Genomic DNA, 20458 nt, shown 5'->3' with positions numbered 1-20458 from the left:
TCTCCAAAAAAAAATTGTTAACTCGGACGTATCATCCTCGTCTCCATTTACGCCTCCTTATTTAATTCGGTTTGGAATTGTAATCGTCACCTTGTACGTTTCTTTTTGAGAATATTCCCTCTCCATGGCTGCCACTGCCTAAATGCTACTGCTTTCCGTGTCAGACCGATCTTTGCCGTATTCTCCGTCCGATAATTCCGCAGGCCTTGTTGATGCCTCTATCAGCCACTTCTCACCCCAGCTCTGCGCAGGCGCATCTGGAAGCAAGAGACTCTGCAGCGACTCTCGGTCAAGATCTAATGCTACAGTCAAGGGAGACTGGCGAACTTCTACCTCAACGGACGCAGCCTATTATGCAAGATGTTGACAAAAAGAGCCAAGCGAAGCCTTTCGCCCATTTTGTCGCTGGCGGGTAAGAAGGAATTATAGTTTTATGGTGGTTGAGATGGATCTTGAAGCTAACGCGATAGATTCACAGAATTGGTGGAATGACCGCCGCGACTCTTACCTCTCCTCTTGATGTCCTGAAAACCCGGTTACAGTCGGACTTCTATCAAGCCCAGCTCAAATCTCTTCGGGCCGCTCACCCATTGCCACCATCTAACTCACTTGCTTCACTTCCACGGACCGCTATGATGCACTTTAGCGAAACGTTCCAGATCTTGCGCTCGATACATGTCCATGAGGGCTGGCGCGCACTGTTTAAGGGCCTTGGGCCCAATCTCATTGGCGTTGTTCCGGCGCGTGCCATTAACTTCTACGTTTATGGAAACGGAAAGCGGATACTCAGCGACTACTTTCAATATCACGATTCTAAGGAGACGCCCGTCGGGATCCATCTGACGGCGGCCGCCATAGCAGGAATCGCCACGGGAACGGCCACCAACCCAATCTGGCTGGTGAAGACACGCTTACAACTAGACAAGTCTAACGCCGAGAACGGCAAGGGCCGTCAGTATAAGAACAGCTGGGACTGTATCAAACAGACGATGCGCCACGAGGGCATTCGAGGCTTGTACAAGGGACTTTCTGCATCATACCTCGGTGTGACTGAGTCAACTCTGCAATGGGTGATGTACGAACAAATGAAGATGTACTTAGCCCGAAGGGAAGCAGCCAAGCGTGCTGATCCCAATCACATATACAATGTCTGGGACGATGTTGAGTTGTGGGGTGGTCGAATCTGCTCCGCGGGCATGGCGAAACTGATTGCTGCGGCCGCCACGTACCCCCACGAAGTTGTCCGAACGAGGCTGAGGCAAGCCCCCACTGTATCTGTGGGGGATGGCAAAGTTCAAATGAAATACACCGGTCTTGTGCAGTGCTTCAAGACTGTGTGGAAGGAGGAGGGCATGGTCGGATTGTATGGCGGTCTCACACCGCATTTGCTACGTGTGGTTCCATCAGCCGCCATCATGTTCGGAATGTGAGTATCTTTGTTCCTGCTTGTACAGATGACCAGCTTCTGATATCATCACTCTAGGTACGAGGTGATTCTGCGCGTTTTCGGAACGACTTCATAGATTACCCAGGTTCTTCTTTCTAATTTGGAGCGCGGACAAGATTGACTTTGAGCGTAAAACTTGTACTATATCTAGCCTTTTCTACTGATGTTATTATCTTTGACTAGAAGGGTCAACTGCATGTATATGGCGCCATTGTTGGATAGTTGCTGCTTGGCTCGGCGTCTTCACTCTTCTCTCCCATTTGATATTATACAAGGCTGAGAAACCAATTCGTTGTAACTATATGGTGGGTTGGAACGGGGTCGGATCAATTATAGAGAAGTGTCTTTTAAAAAGAGAGCTCGATTGAGAAGAATGAATGTTATCATGTCGTAGTCGGTAGGTCCTTGAAGTTGTGTTACTCGACGTGGCTAATGTAGGCACAAAGTACGTGTACCAGTGAAGTTCACAGTAGCCGCTGCATCGGAAAATCTTGCCTTTCGTTCCCTCTGACTGACCTGTGAGCGTTTGTGTGCTCATATTTCACTTATCGCTGCATCATACTCTCGTGCGCCTGCTTCTTACATAGTGGATGTCCCCTCCCAAATATTTATATATATATATATCCAGGTAACCCCCTTCATAGTGCTTTAAACCCCCCGGTGGAAGCGCTATCAATTACGTACGCATACGCTAAAATTGGATGCAGTAAGGAATCCTATATAAAATGATGTTTAAGCTCCAACTAGGCACCTTACCACTTTTGCATTACAACATCCTAGTTCACTAACATAATAACTATCTTTGTGAAATCAATGGGCTACGTGACCAAGTACCAGAAGTGATCCAACCTGGGCCAAGATATCGAATTTGCCTCTTCAAGAGATGATTGTTTAACCTCTGTTTAATTTACGAGTCCACCAGATCATTAGTGTCTGATGGTCAGTTGCCTCCGCACTCGGCGAGGACAAGGCTGAGAGATCCTGCCAGGGACCAGCGGTCAGGCACATAGCGAGTCACGAACCTGAGAAGGTCGAAGACCCTCTCGTCTCATGCTTCCAGAAGGTGGCCGGGGTGAAAATAAGAAAATTAGCATGATCTCAACAGAGGAGGCGCAGCGGGGGACCAGGACGCAGTGATATCCAAGTGCATGTACACCAAACGGACCTGTTGCTGCTCCCTGGCTTTAAGAATAAGTAGGAGACTAAGGGGATTATGACCAGGCCAAGCCAGTACTGCAGCTTGCAGCTTATTGTTATCAATTGGCAAATGATGATCCGAACATCTGCCTGCTCCAAAATCGATTACCCATTACTCTGATCATCTTCCAAACAGGTAATTGCCATGCCAATAGATGGGTTTCCTTTGCAGTACATCCGGCCAGAAGGTTATGCGAGCAGAATGAAACGGCGATTCATGAATGGAGATGTTGCACCAGAGGTAAGCTGTCCGTGTCGTCCGCACATAGTTTTGCTCACATTTGGAGCTATTGCCTTGTCCGGGCTACTGTTGCCCTCGAGATGCCACTGCTGCACCTATTCTGTGCTGTATTAATCTTAACACTAAAAAAGGTGAAAGGGAAGGTTTCTGTATTTTGTCTTTTCATCTGACCTTCTCTGCAAAATTATCCCTAGCGACCCGATGCTTCCTATAAGAAGGTCATCTCCCTCCATGCAGACGGAGCTATAGCACTCTAACCGGACTCTTTGCTGCGATACAGACTCTTTACCGAGGAAGAGCTCACCGGTATTGAATTCTCTATTCTTCCTGCTGCAGCCCAACCATACAGGATTCCTGTCACGACTCTATCGTGTATGATTATCCCGACGTCGACCAATCCAAGGTAGTCAGTCCCAGTTCTTTTCAAACTCTACCTCTCATTTCGAGGACTTTTCCCCTATCAGCCTTCTCAGGTTAACTGGGTTTTCTTCAAGAAAGCAAATGTCTCACGCCACTCAGCAACAAATCGACCTTCTCCATATCGGCTCCTGGATACACCCTTATGATATCCCCTCAGCTTCTCAGGGCGTTTTGCATTCTCCTGGCTCCAAGTATCCTTCGCTACCTTTCCAAAATCAGAACAATAGAAAAGTTCCTTTGATGCTGCAAGCTATGCTGGGTCAACCTCCAAAAGCAGACCCTTGGTCTCCAGTCGCGATGCAACAAAAGCGAAACCAAAAGCTGTCCCGTTGATCTGGCTTTCCAATTTTTTTAATACTGACCTTCAGTAATCTCCTTTATACTGTATGTGTTAGGTCTCCTGTTTGGCCGATTTTTGGGTGACTGTGACCAGAAGCATTTCGTATATTTTTATCAGCCCCTACTTGCTGTCCTGTCCTATAGTCCAACTTCCCCAAAGATGCTTTAATTGGCATCAGTTCTTCTAAGAACTATACTTCACCGAGATACCTATCCCAAAATAGTTTATTTGGTGCATTTTGACCATCGTAGACCTGCTTAGACTCAGATCAGCCGTTGCCCGGCGAGCCAGGCTGCGTAGATCACGAAACTCTTGTCGAAGGACCTCTATCCGACTGTGATAATATACAACACAGTACCTTGTCGCACCCAAAAACGCACACCGCAATCTATTTTTTTTGATCTCAATCTAGTTAGACTTCTATCGAGTTCTCGGGTGGCTCCGAAATCTATAGTCCATCTCTTGCGTCTCTTGGTCCTGGTGTCCATCCAGCCTTGCACCGCCCCTAGCGAGGTTGTCTCACACCCAAAAAGGCCTTGGGCAGCTTTACTCAAAGAGAAGTCTGATTAAATAATTATCCAGACACACGGGTTCGGACGTATCATTGGCGTACAGAGTCCCTTTTCTTGGAAAGCGCAATGCGGGGGTCACATCTGTAGTCCGCTTTTTGGTTGGATTATCCTGTTCGTGACTTATATCTTTTGCTGCTTTCTCTCATACAGATAAAATTCTCCTTTTCTCATGACACGAATTTTATAATTTCGAAGACTCCTTACAATTCTCATTCCAGCATCAGCAATGAGAGAGCCATAAGCACCCAGGGAAGATGGAGAAGAGCCGACTACTAGCAGAGATGTGGGACCATGGATTTAGGTTGGCATTTGGCCCACAGTCTACGGAGTACTCCGTACCCTAATGATAGGTTCTATTATTTTCTTATTTTTATTTATTTATCATCTTAATCCAAGATATTGCTCAGAAACAGTTATTTGAATCCTTGTCCCATTTATCCTTAGACCAATTTAATGATAGGTACAGAGTAGTTCGCTGCTGTTTCTCTAATTTTCAAGTAGCTTTTTTCTGTATGGAAAATCTTTTCACTTCTAAACCAATTGAACAATTCTTTTATGATAATCAAATTGCGCAAAGGAGGTGATCAACCACCAAAGACAAAGAAAAAAAGCAAAAATGCTCAAAGCTATAATCATCCAGTCCATTGTCCCAACGTTGAGAGTATGTAGACTGATAAGTGAAGGTGGCGTTGGTCCGGTTTGATTCCCTTGATTCTGGACCCTCCAGTTCGAAAGAGAATTTCAGCGCCAGTACGGAGTAGTGAAGTAGGGGAAGTCGAATATCCGGAGATCTGCACATGTCCTTGATGATTTTTTAACGCTCCCCGCAAATCATGATTTCTTTTCTCCGCCACCGACCAAAATTATAATTGTACTCCGTAGAAATAATAATAATGATCTGGAGAACCTTCACTTCGGTAGTTCTTCTTCAGCAACATCATGGCAACTGCGCCAACTGCGCTTGTAAGTCATTACATTACTAATCGTCTGAGCTTTAGGCAGCAAACCAGAAGTCTTTTGGTGACACAGATGTTTCAGCGTTTCAATGCTCAGACCTCGAGACAAATCGTTTACGTGATAGAATCTGTCGCGGACATTTGAGTCTGCTATACCCGTAGTGACGATGAGTTGTTATGTGAGAGTTTGTCCAGTGTCGGTATCTGTCTCTTAGCTCCATCAGGGAGCCTTGGAGGCGCCTGGCCTGTTGCCGAGTATTCTCAGAGAGAGCATATGCCTAAAAGATCCTTCGTAGCCTGTAGGCTTGACCCCATGAGCGATTTAGACGATTACCAGCCGTGTTGAAACCGAAAATTACCAATCTCATACGAGGGAGGATCGCTCAGCAAACTTGATTCTCTCCTTAAAACGCTTTCAAGATGTAGTGCTACAATGAGGGTGGCTTTGCCTGAGGAGTGAGGAGTGTGTCTCGAAAAAAAGTCATGATAGTGCTGCGCCATCTTCTTGTGGCTGGTGCGAACAATATGGAGAATTTGGGGTGTCATAGGTGGATTCATTTGATGATGTACAACAAAGAAATCATCGAATCTGTCTACCGTCCATTCTAGACCTCAGAATATTTGCGGGTCCGTTCGCCAATGGTTCTGTCCAGATGATCGGGCTCATTACACCGTAGTCCACAATTGGAAGGACTAGGTACATTTATTCAATTCATTTTCGTGATATCTCTCTACCCTTGCGACGTTTGGACTAATTTGAGCACCATGACATGTGTATATATCTACGGGTGGAACCTTGGTTGTCTTGGTTCCTCTGATAGCGGGGAACGTCCCGTCTGCCGGGCGCAGAGTTTCCTGATCCACCATCGATGTCTCCACTTCTATCACCTCCGCAATTGTCTATTCCAAGGTTGCGCTTCATTTTGTAAGACAGAGGTGAACTCAGTCAGCCTCGAACAACCACTGAGACGTACGTGATCATTATTTGTGTAATGCATCTGATAGCTTTTTACTTAGTAAGGTACTAGTTATGGCCGCAAAGTACTAGTAGCTGCCTGCGTTAATACGTAGGTCAAGAAAAGATCAGGTAAAGTTCGGAAGTCGCGCAGCTGAGGTATGCAAATTACAGTTGCTGAGTTCTAAATCTCTTTACTCTAACTCGTCAGACAACTACGCAAGAAGCGAACAATCTTAGCAAGTAGGGCATCTAGCTATGGAAGGTACTAGCCAATTCCATACCAACCTTGGTTGACAGTGTGACAACTCGCTGACGCTAAGCCTGTGTACATTACACTATCTCCCTCTTTTTTTTGGGTTGGGGGTGGGGAGGTGGGGGACAACGTACCTGACCTTACCTGTAACAAGAATTTTTGCCGTCTTAAAATTTTTTCTGTTGCAAAGAGCTATTCGACACAATCCTTCCCTTTATTTATTATTATCACCATGTTTCCTCAGCCACTCGAAGCCGGGTTTTGTCACTATTCCGAGTAATGCTCAACCTAGCTTACTCTGTAGCCGTAAGTCATCATAGTTGTTACACCACTACTTACCTAAGAAGAAATATCATATTGCACCGTGGTGAGACAGAAACAGTAAACATATTAAGAAGCACGTATCTAGGGGGCTCTTTGACCTGCAATGTAGAAGTCTTCTTTGGCTGTGTTATTCATGATGTCGCTAAGATTTGCCATAAATTCTAGAGAGAGGCAAATGTGGACGACGATGTGATTGAGCTTTGAGGCTCTGCTTGTATTTCAAGCACCTGGAATAAAGACATTACAGTTGATGCTTCGCCCCATAAATCGAGTAGGTACCCTGTGTCGGATATTGGCAGTGTGGGTACCTCAGATCTTCCAAACAATCTGAGTTTGACGCGTATCAGTTCGAATTTGCTAGTAAGATACTGTACAGTACTTGTAGGGAGTGAGGCGGAGCCATTTATTGCATTCCTCGAATACAATCTTCCAGAGCCAAGTGAGAAACATGTACCGGACAGACTCCACCAAGCAATCGTGTCAAGATAATTCATCCTGTGGACCTCGGCGAGAAGTCTGATTTCTAGCTTTCGCGTAGAATATGAACACACTGTTCTGCGCCCAAGGCGCTCGGAGATTTTCTCTGACAAAATTTGCAAACCCGAGTCCAAGCAAGAAGATGTTAATGCACCTGTTCTAAGCTGCTCAAGTTATTATGGGCTTACACATCCCCTACTCCTTTTACAGCTAAGGTGTATGGTGATCAGGTACCTAGGCATGGTCTTGTAGGCTGCATCTTACCAATTTTCCCATGGCAGCCCCGTGGGTACCTACTTCACCCAGGTAAAGGAGGACAAGCACTTGATGATCCCTCTTAAAAATCACATTCCCAAATCTCTCTTATTCTCGCCATCGTTCCTAGTTCATTTCCCAGGCGTCTTCAAAGTAAAGCATTCTGTCCTTGCGGGCATCACCTTGCTCTTTTCCCAAGCGCTTAGTGACACTCTTTTCACTCAACGTGATGCTTGCCTATCATTAAGACAGTTGCTTTTTTACAGACTGTATGCCAGGCATTTTAGCTGAAACGTTTTTTTTTATGTCCTGCGTCTATCTCTTGTGTCTCTTAGTACTATTTAGATTCTATTTCGTCGACATCCTAGCATCCTGTCTTTTGTCAATTAATTGAACTTCTGTTGAGACATTCGTTATCATGAATCGTCTGAACAATGGCCATATTATTGACGACTTCAATCACGAGCAAGACGATATATACACTGGCCCCAATGCCATCTGGCGTTTCATCCACTACACTGACCCTCCCACCCAGACACTTGGGGGCCATTTAGCTCCAGCTCCGACTACCAACATGGCTTTTGTGAGTCAACCACCTACAAGTGTATTTCTCGGTATATCGAAATAGCTGGCTAACAATTTGGCAAGACTCATAGCCGAAATCCATTCTTGGCTCCGGTGTCTCCGTCCAGTATCGGCAGTACAGGGGCGCCAGCCCAGTCGTCCGGCCATGAGGCAGGAACAAACTACAACTTTGAGGCACCTGACTTGACTAACGGCAACTTGATTCCACCGGAAGTTCCGCTGTCACAGGGTGATTGGGCTGGCCAATGGCCAACTATGGGAACTCTCGATGCCATGCCTGTACAACTGCCTTCGGAGCCGCAAGACGCTTTCCACAGTCCGCTTGCGAAGGTAAATCAACTTAGAAACAATCTTCAATTGTGGGACTCATTAGTACTGCAAGCTCTGCCTGAACTCGATTATTCTCAGCTGGTCGACCTGAGAAGTTTCGTTAAAGCTATCTTCTGCAAGCTGGACACATCAATACAGGAGAGACTAGACCTAGGTGCTTCCAATATACCTTCTCCGCGAGATAGGTACCTTTGCAAGCTCTGCAGTCAAGGCAACCGGAAGGTGTATGGAACTCGTGGAACCTTTCGGCGGCATGTGAGCCTTACTCATCAAGCGGAGCAGAAGTACTATTGTCCTGCATGTTCGTTCAGTACACCTAGAAGGGACAAGTTCCGTGGCCACTTGCAAGTCAAACACGGTTCTTTTGCCCTTACCCTACTGAACAAGGGCTGCCTCGACAGCCTAGCCCGACCATGCCCACCTCCCAAAACTTGTGGACTTTGTCCAAAGCAAGTGAACACATGGAAGAGATATTTCGAGTGCATCGTGAAGCACTGCCGCCTACCTGGCGGAAGTTCTCCATACACCAGTGCAAGCCAGAGCAGACGGGGCAGCGGCAACACTGGCGGAGACGGGACAGACTTTGATGGCCAGCAGGGGTTTGACCCCAGCGGTATTGATGGATCAGGTTTTCCCTCATCGTCTTCAGCTGAAGGAAACAACATGGATGGAGGCGACTATGACTTCAACAATATTGGCCAGCAATTCAGTTTCCATGCTACCAGTCTTTCTCAGCGCAATACACAAGACAGTATCGTTGCTGATACTGTTGACGAAGCCGAGCAAAGCCCCCCGCTCGCAATCAACGCTCATGCCCGTACTGGTCCCAACTCAGTACCGAACAAAGACGGTCCTGAGCATCTATCATCCGTCCATAGTCCAACAAGCTTACAAGGCTATCACCGCACCCTGAATTCGACTCTTAAAGAATGCTCATCAGCTTCTACCAAGAGAAAAACTAGCTTGGACAGCTTCAAGCAATTGTCTGCCGCCCGAAATGCACCACATTCAACGGATAGTTCTGGACGAAGTCGCATCCCAAATGCACGGTCAAGTCCAACTGATGAAACTCCTCGAAAAAACCGATGCCCTGATCTTGGGAAGTCTTGCCAGATAAAGTGCAGGATCTGCAGTCATACCATGCAGAGTTGCACTCTTTGTACAGCCTCCAATGGAGCTGAGCGGAAATGTCACCTTTGCGCAGGCAAGGCTCGCCAGCGAAGTAATAAGTCACGCCCCTGGCATCATGAAACATATCCCGATTATGCGTATATTCCTGGGAAATCTTTAACCTCAACCCGGAACATTGGTCGAGAGTTGGACTTGACTTCACAAGTCTTTGAGCCTGAAGTATTTTTGCAAGAGTCAAGGAAAGAGCTCATAACATGCACAAAGACCATCATTCCTGCCATTTATTCGACTTCTATCTTTCAATATGCTATTTCGGAGGTGACAAAGCCATTGTTGGCACTTCACAATAACTTACAAATCGACTGCATGGGTGTCTGTACTGACAAGCTTGGGGGTTATGGCAACCGGCCATTCCTGCCGTGCAATCAAGGCAGTCATGCACTTGGTCGTCCTGGCACTTATAACACAAGGGCAGCCCGGGGCTTGTTAAATGGACATGATGTCCTTACCCGTTCCACAATACTCATGTCGGCGATGGCTACCCACGATTGCATAACATTGACTGAGAAACCGGGCACTCTTTCGATAGCCTCCGCTTCGTATGCCCTTGACCTTTCGGCATGGGATAGTGAGTCCAAACGCTTCATCTTATCATTATTATAAGCCGCCGCTGACCGGAAAAAAAAAGCATTAGATGTCCCCAACGGCTTGGCCATAGCACGGGAGCAGTTGCCTCGATTCAGCACAGAGGTCCAGTTGCAGCTCCTTGACAACGAGCTTGATTCGGCAAGTCCGGACCTTACAGATACAACAGTAATATTGCGAAGGAGGTCACACATGCTTCAGACGAGACTCCGTGTTATCGTTAAGCTGCTCAAACTCAAAACGACGGTTGCGAATGTCATCGAGCTTGAAACACCACAAGCGGACAAACTTCCAACATCTGAGATTAGCCCAGACTATCCTGGTCACATTGAATTCACAGTCGATCTTCCTATCCGCGATGAGACTCTCTCGCTTTCCCAACTATGGAGTATGGCGATTAGCAACGCGGGAATGATTGTTGGAGGCTTCGCTTCCACGGCTCTCAATATCCCCAATTTGAATGATGGGAGGGAAGATCTTCAATTACTTTTCATGATGCTCATCCACATTCTGATGAAGTTCGCTGAAGTCCCGGTTCGTCCAGTCAATACAATGCTGGTTGAATGATGATATGCCTCTGTGACGCTTATACGACTACGGAATTGCTCTTTTTTCTCCTGGAGCAGGTTTCGGCATGACAGGCCTCGGAATGTTGCTGGACTTGTCTACCATACCTCCCTTTCTCCTCCTCCTCCTTCTTCTTCTTCTCCTCACCCTTGCCCTGACCCTTGTCCTTCTGTGTCTTACGCAGAAAAGAGCCGCGTTGAAGTGGAAGTAACAATGTAAAAAATGTTCAACCTTTATTTTCTTATGTTATTGACTCATTATTACAAAAATGAAATTTATACCCTCTCATGTCACTTTACGTCTGCTTATTTCATTATGTGCAACGACCTTTGTGTGAGCTGCTGAACCTACCTCATTGTTAGCATGCTATGCTAACATGCTATGCTAACATGCTATGCTATTATGGCCCGCTGTAGGCAAGTAGACTGTAAATAAAAACATAATAAAAAGATATAATACAATGGGAAAAACTTTCTTAGGATTGTCTGCGGGAATGAAACTGTGCCATACTCCTTGAACTGTGCTGCTAATCTATTGCACCTGCAGCAAGCAAACAATCTCAACCCACCACCCCTCCTTCACTTCGCCTGTCAACCTACTCTCTTCCTTATTCCCCAAATTTTTGCCCCTTATTATCTCTAGCTGTCTGCTTTCTCCACACACTTTGCCTTCATACAATAGCGACGATGGACGACATGCGAAACTGGTATGCCAGTCTTAGCTCCCAGGTTCTCGATCTGGTGAGTGACTACGCAGGGCAAGAGCTGTTTTGTCTTGAGGGAGATTCTGTCGTGCTCCAGTGTCTTGATGATACCACTCTTGACTTCAAGGGTAGGTCCTCTAAGATACGCACCTTTGAAGTTCATTGTTCTTACAAATCCTCAGCTGGGTTCCAGCTCCTCCAGGGCGTTTACAACGTTGAGAGACTTCTCTCTAGGTTCCTGTCTACGAAATGCAATTTTCATATTGTCTTTTTTGACGGTACACCCTAGCTGAGTACAGGACCGCACACTATTGTTACTGATGGACGACACAGAGAACCAAGGGATTTCTACCCAAGCCGCCTCGAATATCGATCGCTCCAAGTATCAGTTGGCGAGGGAGATCATCTATCAGCATCTCAAGGTGCACATTCAGGACCAGTACCCTGATCTTCAAGTTCACCGGTTTCCCTCTATGAGATCTCCTGAATTCCACCAGCACGTCCAAACAAATAGTGTCTACTTCGTCATGTGCCACAATGGAGTACTGCAGAATAGACGTCGGCTCATTGATGATACACTTCGTGTTATCTGTAACATGATGACTCTTGGGCTGGATGTGGCAATCATCAATGAGATTGAGTGGCGTGATACTAAGGTTCGTATCTTTCCCCTGTCAGTGTAAAAGAGGAGGCTGGGTCTGACAGAGTACTACGACTATAGATTTTGACAAGAGTCATCCAAGCAAGTTCCTCCAAGCGCACGTTCATTGAATTAGAAGCAGAGCACAAGACCCAGATACCACCATACCTATCTATATGCACCCAAGTCCTGCGTTCTATTGCAGAAGCAAGCGGTCATCAGGCCACTTCGACAATGACAAGTAGGGAGGCTTTGACTGTGGCAGTCGCATCAGTTCTCTTGGCTCAGAATCAAAATGAAGCATCCAAAAAGATAATAGCTATTCTGCTATTGCATCTGGCTTGCCTCAAACGATTATCTCTGCAGCAACGAAGAACCGCGAGCCTCGAGATACCAAATGAGGGGATGTACAACAAGTTCGTTAGAAAGTTCAGCAGGGCGGCAACGATCATGCTTCGAACGAACGAATGGAAGGGCTTAAATATAAACAAATCCTGGGGAGATTTGCATGACCTGTTTGATGGCAGGCTTTTTAGGTCATGTGCTGCGTATTACTCGGTGGAGAAAGTAGCACACCTGAGCAGCCTTATCACCGACGATTGGCATACTGTTTGGACCTGTTTGAATCATATTGAAGAACTAGGTGGTCCGGAAGTATTCTTCTCTCAGAACTTTCCGTACACAGCGACATTGCAGCATGAAGGACGAATCTTCGATGACGAACATGAAGACAACCAAGACGATGAGGAGGACGAGGGGGATGAGGAAGAAGGAGACGAAGAAGGTGAAGATGACGAAACTGATGGAGATGAGGCAACAAATGAAGAGGATGAAGACATGGAAAGCAAGTATGCCTTGTTGCCGTTCGAAAACCTAACATTTGATCAACATCTCGCCAGCGTACGCGTAGTCATAGAGGACTCGCAGGGGGGATATCCAGAGCGAGGCTTCGAGGATAAGACGCACTGGCATACTCGTCGTTTGCTCGATTCCAAGCACAGGACATTTCCTCAGAAATCAACAACCAAATGGAACAATCCTGCGCGACGGAACCAGCAAAGACTCCGAGACTTCACGAAATATGCAGCCAGCCTTACCAACGCCAAGGGCAACGTGCTTGAACAACAAGTAATGGTGTCATTAAAAGTCACCAGGAAACAACCGAAAGCTGCTAAATTATCGTCTAAAGCAAAGCAGTTGATAGAGAAACAGGAGGTTGAAAGGGCCAAAAAAGAAGAGTCATCATGGATAGATACATGGCAACGTAAGCTCCTCGAATTGCAAAAGCTAGACCTTCATCATCAGGTGGAAGACGTCAAAGTTTTCTTAGACCGGCAGGAGACCCGGAAGCGAAGTTTCCTCGAGCCCGAGGTCCGCCTATACCTATTGACTCTTCTTGTGTCTCTGTGGCAGAAAGAGACCTCGCTTCAGGAAGAGGATAAGCTCATCGCCTCAGCGAGGGATGTGTGGGACCAAATACGAACTCTCCGGCATAAAGTCAACTTCATGACTCATGAAATGTACTCGATGTTTCATGACATATGCTGTAAGCTCAGCATTCATGATACACCGTTGCCGTCGTTCTCTCTTCCGAGCCGGCGGTTATGCTTTCATTTCGATATCAGATGCATTAAACCACGCCAGCTGGGTGCACCACTTGACTTTCAAGCCTTTCAACTGCTCCATTGTGGGCCATTTATGGATCGCCAGACTGGCGCAAAACCCGACGACCGTGTGGGCTTCGAACCGGACAAATGGCAGAAGGATGTCCTCGATGAGCTTGACAAAAACCATAGTGTCTTTGTCGTAGCTCCAACCAGTGCGGGAAAGACTTTCATCAGCTTCTATGCTATGTCGAAAGTGTTGCAGGAAGACGACACTGGGGTCCTGGTATATGTAGCTCCGACAAAGGCGCTGGTGAACCAGATCGGTGCAGAGATCCATGCACGTTTTCGGAAAAGGTACTCGGGCCCTGAGCAGACAGTTTGGGCTATCGCTACTCGCGATGTCCGTATAAACGATCCCTTGAAGTGTCAGATCTTAGTGACCGTGCCTCACTTTCTCCAGATTGTAAGTGCAATGAACTCAGCTATCACTATTTCTCTATAATTATTTCCTACTGACAGCAGTCTTTAAGATGCTTTTGTCCTCGGCGAACGCCACCACATGGGCTCCTAGAGTCAAATGCATCATCTTTGATGAGATCCACTCGATAGGTCATACCGACGATGGTTTAGTTTGGGAGCAACTTTTATTGCTCGCTCCATGTCGTATCATCGCTCTATCCGCAACCGTGGGAAATCCATCAGAGTTTGCTGATTGGCTTCAATCGACCCAGAATAACATGGGCGTGACTCTCAAACTGATTCAGCATACACAGCGTTACTCAGACCTTCGGAAGTATGTTTATATGCCGGCAGATCGTCCCTTCGATGGCCTATCCCGACCGAGGCATAAGGGCCTCCTTGAGCCTAAATTCATTCCAGGCTTGCACCCCCTTCACCCAATCACAAGCCTTCTCAGCAAGCAGCGGCAAATACCTGAAGATCTTTCCCTTGAGCCGAGAGACTGCTATACACTTTGGAGATGTATGGTAAAGTACTCATCAGTCGACTTTCCTGTGCCAGAATCTCTGAGTCCACAACTTGCCCTCCCACGGTTCATTAGGCGGAGCGATGTGTACGAATGGGAGGCGCAGCTAAAGGGACTTCTGTCGGCATGGATGCAAGACAGTTACTCTCCCTTTGAAATGGTGCAAAGCGACCTGGAGGCTATCTTCGCACCTGCTCAAGGATTGCAGGTTTCAGAATACAACGAAGAGAACCAGAGCGGTCTAGTGGTCCCCGAACGTAGAGACATGAAGAACGAGCTATGCACATCTGTGTTCCCACTCCTCGTGGGGTTGCATTCCCAAAATGCCCTACCTGCTCTGCTTTTTAACTATGCACGGACGACATGCGAAAAGATCGCTATCACGACTCTAGAGATTCTAGTCAAGGCTGAGGACAAGTACAAGAGTGGTGCATCATGGAGGCAGAAGATGGCGGACTACGAGAAATACAGGAAACTTGCGACCAAGAAAGCTCATACCAATGAGAAAAGCAAGAAAAAGGGCAATCCTAAACAACCTCGGGAGGAAACTGAGAGGACCGCAAAGGATGTGGAGGAAGATAATAGTCCATTCAAGAGGTTTGACCCGGGCAGGCCTCTAGAGCAGTTTTCGTTTGCTGATACCCAGAAATTCGACTGGAAAGACCTTCTCGAGGAGATAGAAATAATGAAAGGGCGCAAGGTCAAGCCTCTGTTACTCGAAGCTCTGAAGAGAGGAGTAGGCGTCCACCATGCCGGATTGAATCGTCATTACCGCCAGTGGTATGAGATGTGACCTCCTTCATACGAGCATTGGATATTAGCTAACTATTTGCACAGCGTCGAGAGGCTATTCCGCGCAGGATTCTTGCGTGTTGTTGTAGCCACTGGAACGCTGGCTTTGGGTATCAACATGCCGTGTTCGACCGTGGTCTTCTGTGGTGACAGCGTCTTCTTGACCGCGCTCAATTTCCGTCAGGCTGCTGGTCGAGCAGGGCGCCGAGGGTTTGATCTTCTTGGAAATGTCATCTTCCATGGCATTCCCCGTCACAAGGTATATCAATTGATGAGTTCACGGCTTCCGGATCTGAACGGCCATTTCCCTATAACAACCAGTCTTGTGCTTCGACTGTTCATCCTTCTTCATAATTCTAAGGATTCGCCATACGCAGCACGGGCAATCAATTCTTTGCTGTCTCAGCCACGCATCAACTTCGGAAGTGCCGAGTCGAAGGACAGGGTGCTCCATCACCTCCGCTTTTCCATTGAATACCTGCGACGCCAGGGACTCATTGGGAGACATGGAGAGCCAATTCGCTTGGCTTCTAGCATTGCGCATCTGTACTACACCGAAAATAGTGCTTTCGCATTTCATGCTCTTCTTCGTGCAGGCTACTTTGAGGAATTGTGCAAGCAGCACCGGAAGAACACCGAGAAGAAGCTGAGGACGTTGATGATTGTGCTTGCCCATCTATTTGGCAGAAAGTCTCTCGGGTATCGATACAAGGAACTTCTGACCCGGAGACATGAGTTGAAGTCTCCCTCGGTCGTGATGCTGCCACCGCTGCCACCGAATGCCGTATCGGCGATTCGAGCCCATAACCAGAGCATTCTCAAAACATATACAGTGTACGTCGAGACATTCGTCAAACAGCACCTGAAGGAACCCGAGTGTGAGTTGCCGCTTAGCAAAGTGCCAGTTGGGGGCAGTGGACACCAACAGCTCAGTCGCTTGCTGGGAGTACTGGAAGCGAATCAATCACGTTCAGCTTTTGTTGGGCTCTCAGGCCACGGTGATAATTTTAAGAGCATGAAAGACCTCTGTAATTCGGTCCGGTCTGGCGTGTTTCTCGAGGAGAGTGTCATACCATACCTTGATGTTTATCCGGATGGAGGTATGGCACCTTTGAATGCGTATCTGTATGATTTCTTCTGTCACGGATGTGTGGAACCTCTTGAGGTTGCCAATTTCATCTCTCGTTCTGAAACGTGGTTTCTGCTGAATGACTTTTCCCTGATCCTGGCTACGATCATTGTTTCTCTGCAAGTTTATCTTGATCCCGACCTGAAGAGTGCATGTTCGGAAGATATGTTCATCAGCGATGACTCTTCGTCATCTATCTCGGTCGAGGATGAAAAGGAGGAATTATTCGATGTTCAGTCTGTTGGTCGAAAGGGCACGTCGAAGCGCACTGATAATGAAGCTCCTCAAATGCGAAAATCACTTGGGACTACACGGGCTACGACTGACGAGGATGTCTTGGAGAAATGGGACGAAGGTCTAAGTGACGACAGTAATTCCTCCTCCAACGACGAGGACACCATAGAGACTCAGGGTATCCTGCCCGAGAACCGACCTTCATTGGTATCGTTTGAGGTGCTGAATGCCTTCCGCGAGTTAAAGGACCAGTTCGACGAGAAGTTCCATGCTATCTTTGCTTAGAGAAATATGCGAATGAAGTTTCGGATCATCTCTTGGTGGATTTTGCAAACACTTAGACTCCATGGCGGCCACATCGAAACCGTCTGGTTGGTTCTGAGTATCATGTGAGACTATGCCATGTTAGGGTATTGGAGATGCGCTTGATTTAAAACAAACGAAGTGTCTGGACGATGCGATCTAGCTACAGTAGATTTGTAAAGATTTGACCCATCTCCAAGTTCCTGGAATAATTTTGATGTCCTTACAGGTACCTAGCAATACTCAATAGAGTTCGGCCATCCACACTACTAGTAACGCGAGGCCAGAGATTGGCTTGGCCAAGACCTCTCTGCTCTCATACTGGAGGCTGCTCTACGACGGAGTGAGTACTCCGTCCCACTTGACAACAAAGTACTCGGAGATAGGGGTTAACGGAAGGCGGAGAACTCACAGGGATGACATAACCCGGAGTCGGTGACATATCGATAAGCAAGTTAAGCAACAATGCTCCAACTCATTACTACTCAGATCAAACAGATCCGAAAGGCATGGACACTTGCCTTTTTCTTGCTTTGATGTTTGAAGCTGCAGAAATCTTGCATACAGGATACGTTTGATACAGCCTCCCAGTTGATCACATACCTTACCGACATGAATCCATCTGGTTCGTCTTCCATTGGTGGTAACAGGTCGGAAGAGTCTACGCCTCGAAGAGTCTCCGGTACAGTGTGGCACCCGGCTAGAGAGTGGCTTGAACAGGACGAGGAGGAAGACGACATGGATTATGAACCGGAGTCCGAGGTTACGGAAGATAGAGATGAGGATGGATATGAAAATGAAGATCAAAATGAAGATGACGATGAAGGTCACTTCGGTAGCTTTGCCCGCAATGGACTGCTGTTTTTATCATACGAGACTAATCTTGGGTCGAACGATTTGAAGACCCTCACTTGCGTCTAGGTAACATACATATTGAATTCTCCATGGATGATCCCGATCATGAAGAGACTGGCGGAGAAACTCAAGAAGGTAGACACACTCGAGGTACCATCCACCCAACGAGCTACTCACGTTTGTTCCTTTATTGACACTGACTGGTGCAAGCAGTATCGGCTGCTCGATTATTGAATCTGTTAGCTTCCAATGGTCTGCGACATATCCTCCACTACAATGGGTGGAGAGGGGGTACGTTAGGTGATGAAGATGACGATGACGAAGTATTCGGTTTCTTGAGATATTCACGAAGATCTCGACGTTCCGGAGCTGAGAATTTACCGAAGGTTCCAAGTGATGAGGGTACGGAACTCATGCGATCCGGCGATTTCGGAGAGAATCCTTCTTATGTCGACATGCTGAGGAAACGCAAAAAGACGCTTGCAGCAAAGATCATGTGGAGAGAACTGGGTGTTGACGTATCTGGGAGGCATAGAGTGGCTGTGCAGTCAACTGCACAAGTAAGTTCTCGACCTCCTGCGACGGAAAAGGAGCTTTGTATTAATTTGGTGGGCCTCTCAGGATCTGATACCTGGTTCCGCCGCAGACAAGATTATTCATTATGACTCGCGATGTTATTCGGGTCAATTTTCTGACGACGGTAACTTCTTCTTCTGCTGTGCGCAGGACTTCAAAGTTCGGATGTACGATACATCTAATCCATTCGAGTGGAAGTACTACAAGACTGTCGACTATCCATTTGGCCAGTGGACCATTACCGATGCGAGCTTGAGTCCAGACAACAAGTTCTTGGCATATACATCCATTAGAAATATCGTCTGCCTTGCACCGACAGACCCAGCTGACCAATCCGACCCCTCTGTGTTGGACCTGTCCTTAGGCCGTGTTGGGCGCGGCTTCCACGACAGCTCGCATAGTGCGGTGCGCATCCCCATAAAATGACCCGTCGCGTAGTCACTGATCAGGTACAGATATGGTCAGTCCGCTTCTCGGGTGATGGACGCGAAATAGTTGCCGGAAAATCTGACAATTCGGTAATTGTCTATGATATCGAAACAAGGCAGTCTGTTCTAAGACTACAGAAGCATGAAGACGATGTCAACGCCGTCTGCTTCGGCGATAAATCATCGCCTCACATTTTATACTCTGGCTCGGATGACTCCACGATCCGTGTTTGGGACCGGCGTTCCATGGGTGACGGCCGGGAGGCTGGGGTGTTCATAGGCCACACGGAAGGTATTACATATGTCGACAGCAAAGGAGACGGTCGATATGTTCTTTCCAACGGGAAAGACCAGACAATGAAATTGTGGGATCTGAGAAAGATGATGACAACGGCAAGGTTTGCAGACATCGACGTGAGCAGTTATACCACTGGTTATGATTACAGATTCGAGCCTTATCCCGAAGATTACTACGAGCCACATCCACACGACTGCTCTGTTGTCACGTTCCGAGGTCATCGGGTACTCAAGACACTCATCCGTTGTCATTTCTCGCCATCAAGTAGCACGAACTCGCGCTATGTTTACACCGGAAGTGAAGACGGCAAAGTGTACGTTTACAACCTGGACGCAACGCTTGCGGGCACTATTGATGTCGGGCTTGCAACTCTGAATTCGAGACCGCGCGATCCTGATATGTTCACCACCGCGTATGAGATCAGGAGCAGGAGCGGGGAGATGCTGTGGCGGACCTGCGTTCGAGATGCGAGTTGGCATCCCAGCGCGCCAGTCCTCGCTGGTAAGATCATTCTTTTCTAACTCTGGAAGTCCATCGGCGAGATGCTGACAGTAGTTTAGCAACATCCTGGAACGGCTGGGGTTTATCCACGGGTACCTGCAGCCTGCATAGCTGGAACGATGGTGCTGCTGATGACGAAGGTACTCCATCGATCGGGAAGAGCTACGATTGCAACTTAAATTACTTGCCCGAGTTCAACCAGTACAAGGAAAAGTCGGTGCGGAGTCGGCCTGTCAGAAGGAGTCCGTTAGACGAGGAACTTGCATATGAACTCTGGTAATTTGTGTACATAAGAACAAAGTTTCGATATATCTTCCCTTAGACTACAGTCTTCCTCAAAGTACTCGAATATCGTTCACATTCAACTGTTAGATCAAATTGGTTGATTGGAGCAAACGCATAGTTCGCCGCTATCTTTCTTGAGGTTTCGAAATGGTCTCGTGAAAATCGATGTATTATAAAAAGAAGAAAAAGCTGCATTTTCCCCCCAAAGCTACTTGGGAAAAATGTGGTATTTGTACAGAGTTGACGCAAGGGCATAATAACCCGAAGGCAACTTCTTGCCGAACTCTCTGGAGCATGTAGGAACAATAGTCTTCCAGGACCCCATCTTGATTATCGCCATTTATCTTCGTCTCCGGTAGATAGGAATTCGTTTAGATCATGTCGCCGCGCGATTGGCTAAGTTCAAGCTCAAACCATCCTCTTT

The 20458-nt window shown here is 47.2% G+C and overlaps 4 protein-coding genes across 4 annotated transcripts; all 4 read left to right on the top strand.

The window, feature by feature from the left end:
• Nucleotides 1-4: 4 nt before the first annotated feature.
• On the top strand, nt 5-1843 carry AFUA_3G06950 (putative mitochondrial carrier protein (Rim2)). Its single transcript, XM_749818.2, has 3 exons — nt 5-412; nt 479-1426; nt 1484-1843. Exons 1-3 carry the CDS (start codon nt 213-215, stop codon nt 1521-1523), a joined length of 1188 nt encoding a protein of 395 aa, XP_754911.2. The 5' UTR covers nt 5-212; the 3' UTR covers nt 1524-1843.
• A 5316-nt stretch (nt 1844-7159) lies between these two features.
• AFUA_3G06940 (putative C2H2 zinc finger domain protein) lies at nt 7160-10805 on the top strand. Its single transcript, XM_749819.2, has 3 exons — nt 7160-8023; nt 8089-10114; nt 10151-10805. Exons 1-3 carry the CDS (start codon nt 7859-7861, stop codon nt 10696-10698), a joined length of 2739 nt encoding a protein of 912 aa, XP_754912.1. The 5' UTR covers nt 7160-7858; the 3' UTR covers nt 10699-10805.
• A 579-nt stretch (nt 10806-11384) lies between these two features.
• Nucleotides 11385-17073, top strand: AFUA_3G06922 (putative DEAD/DEAH box helicase; the record flags this gene model as incomplete). Its single annotated transcript, XM_001481557.1, has 6 exons — nt 11385-11529; nt 11584-11679; nt 11735-12057; nt 12123-14111; nt 14179-15413; nt 15471-17073. 6 exons carry the CDS (start codon nt 11385-11387, stop codon nt 17071-17073), a joined length of 5391 nt encoding a protein of 1796 aa, XP_001481607.1.
• Nucleotides 17074-17532: 459 nt separating this feature from the next.
• On the top strand, nt 17533-20029 carry AFUA_3G06910 (WD40 repeat domain-containing protein; the record flags this gene model as incomplete). Its single annotated transcript, XM_077804349.1, has 6 exons — nt 17533-17926; nt 17995-18096; nt 18160-18506; nt 18568-18927; nt 18978-19749; nt 19809-20029. Exons 1-6 carry the CDS (start codon nt 17704-17706, stop codon nt 20027-20029), a joined length of 2025 nt encoding a protein of 674 aa, XP_077660505.1. The 5' UTR covers nt 17533-17703.
• Between the last annotated feature and the right edge of the window lie 429 nt (nt 20030-20458).

Source organism: Aspergillus fumigatus, chromosome 3 (genome assembly GCF_000002655.1).
Source record: "Aspergillus fumigatus Af293 chromosome 3, whole genome shotgun sequence".
Taxonomy (NCBI): Eukaryota; Fungi; Ascomycota; class Eurotiomycetes; order Eurotiales; family Aspergillaceae; genus Aspergillus; species Aspergillus fumigatus.
This window is presented reverse-complemented; position numbering and strand designations above follow the sequence as displayed.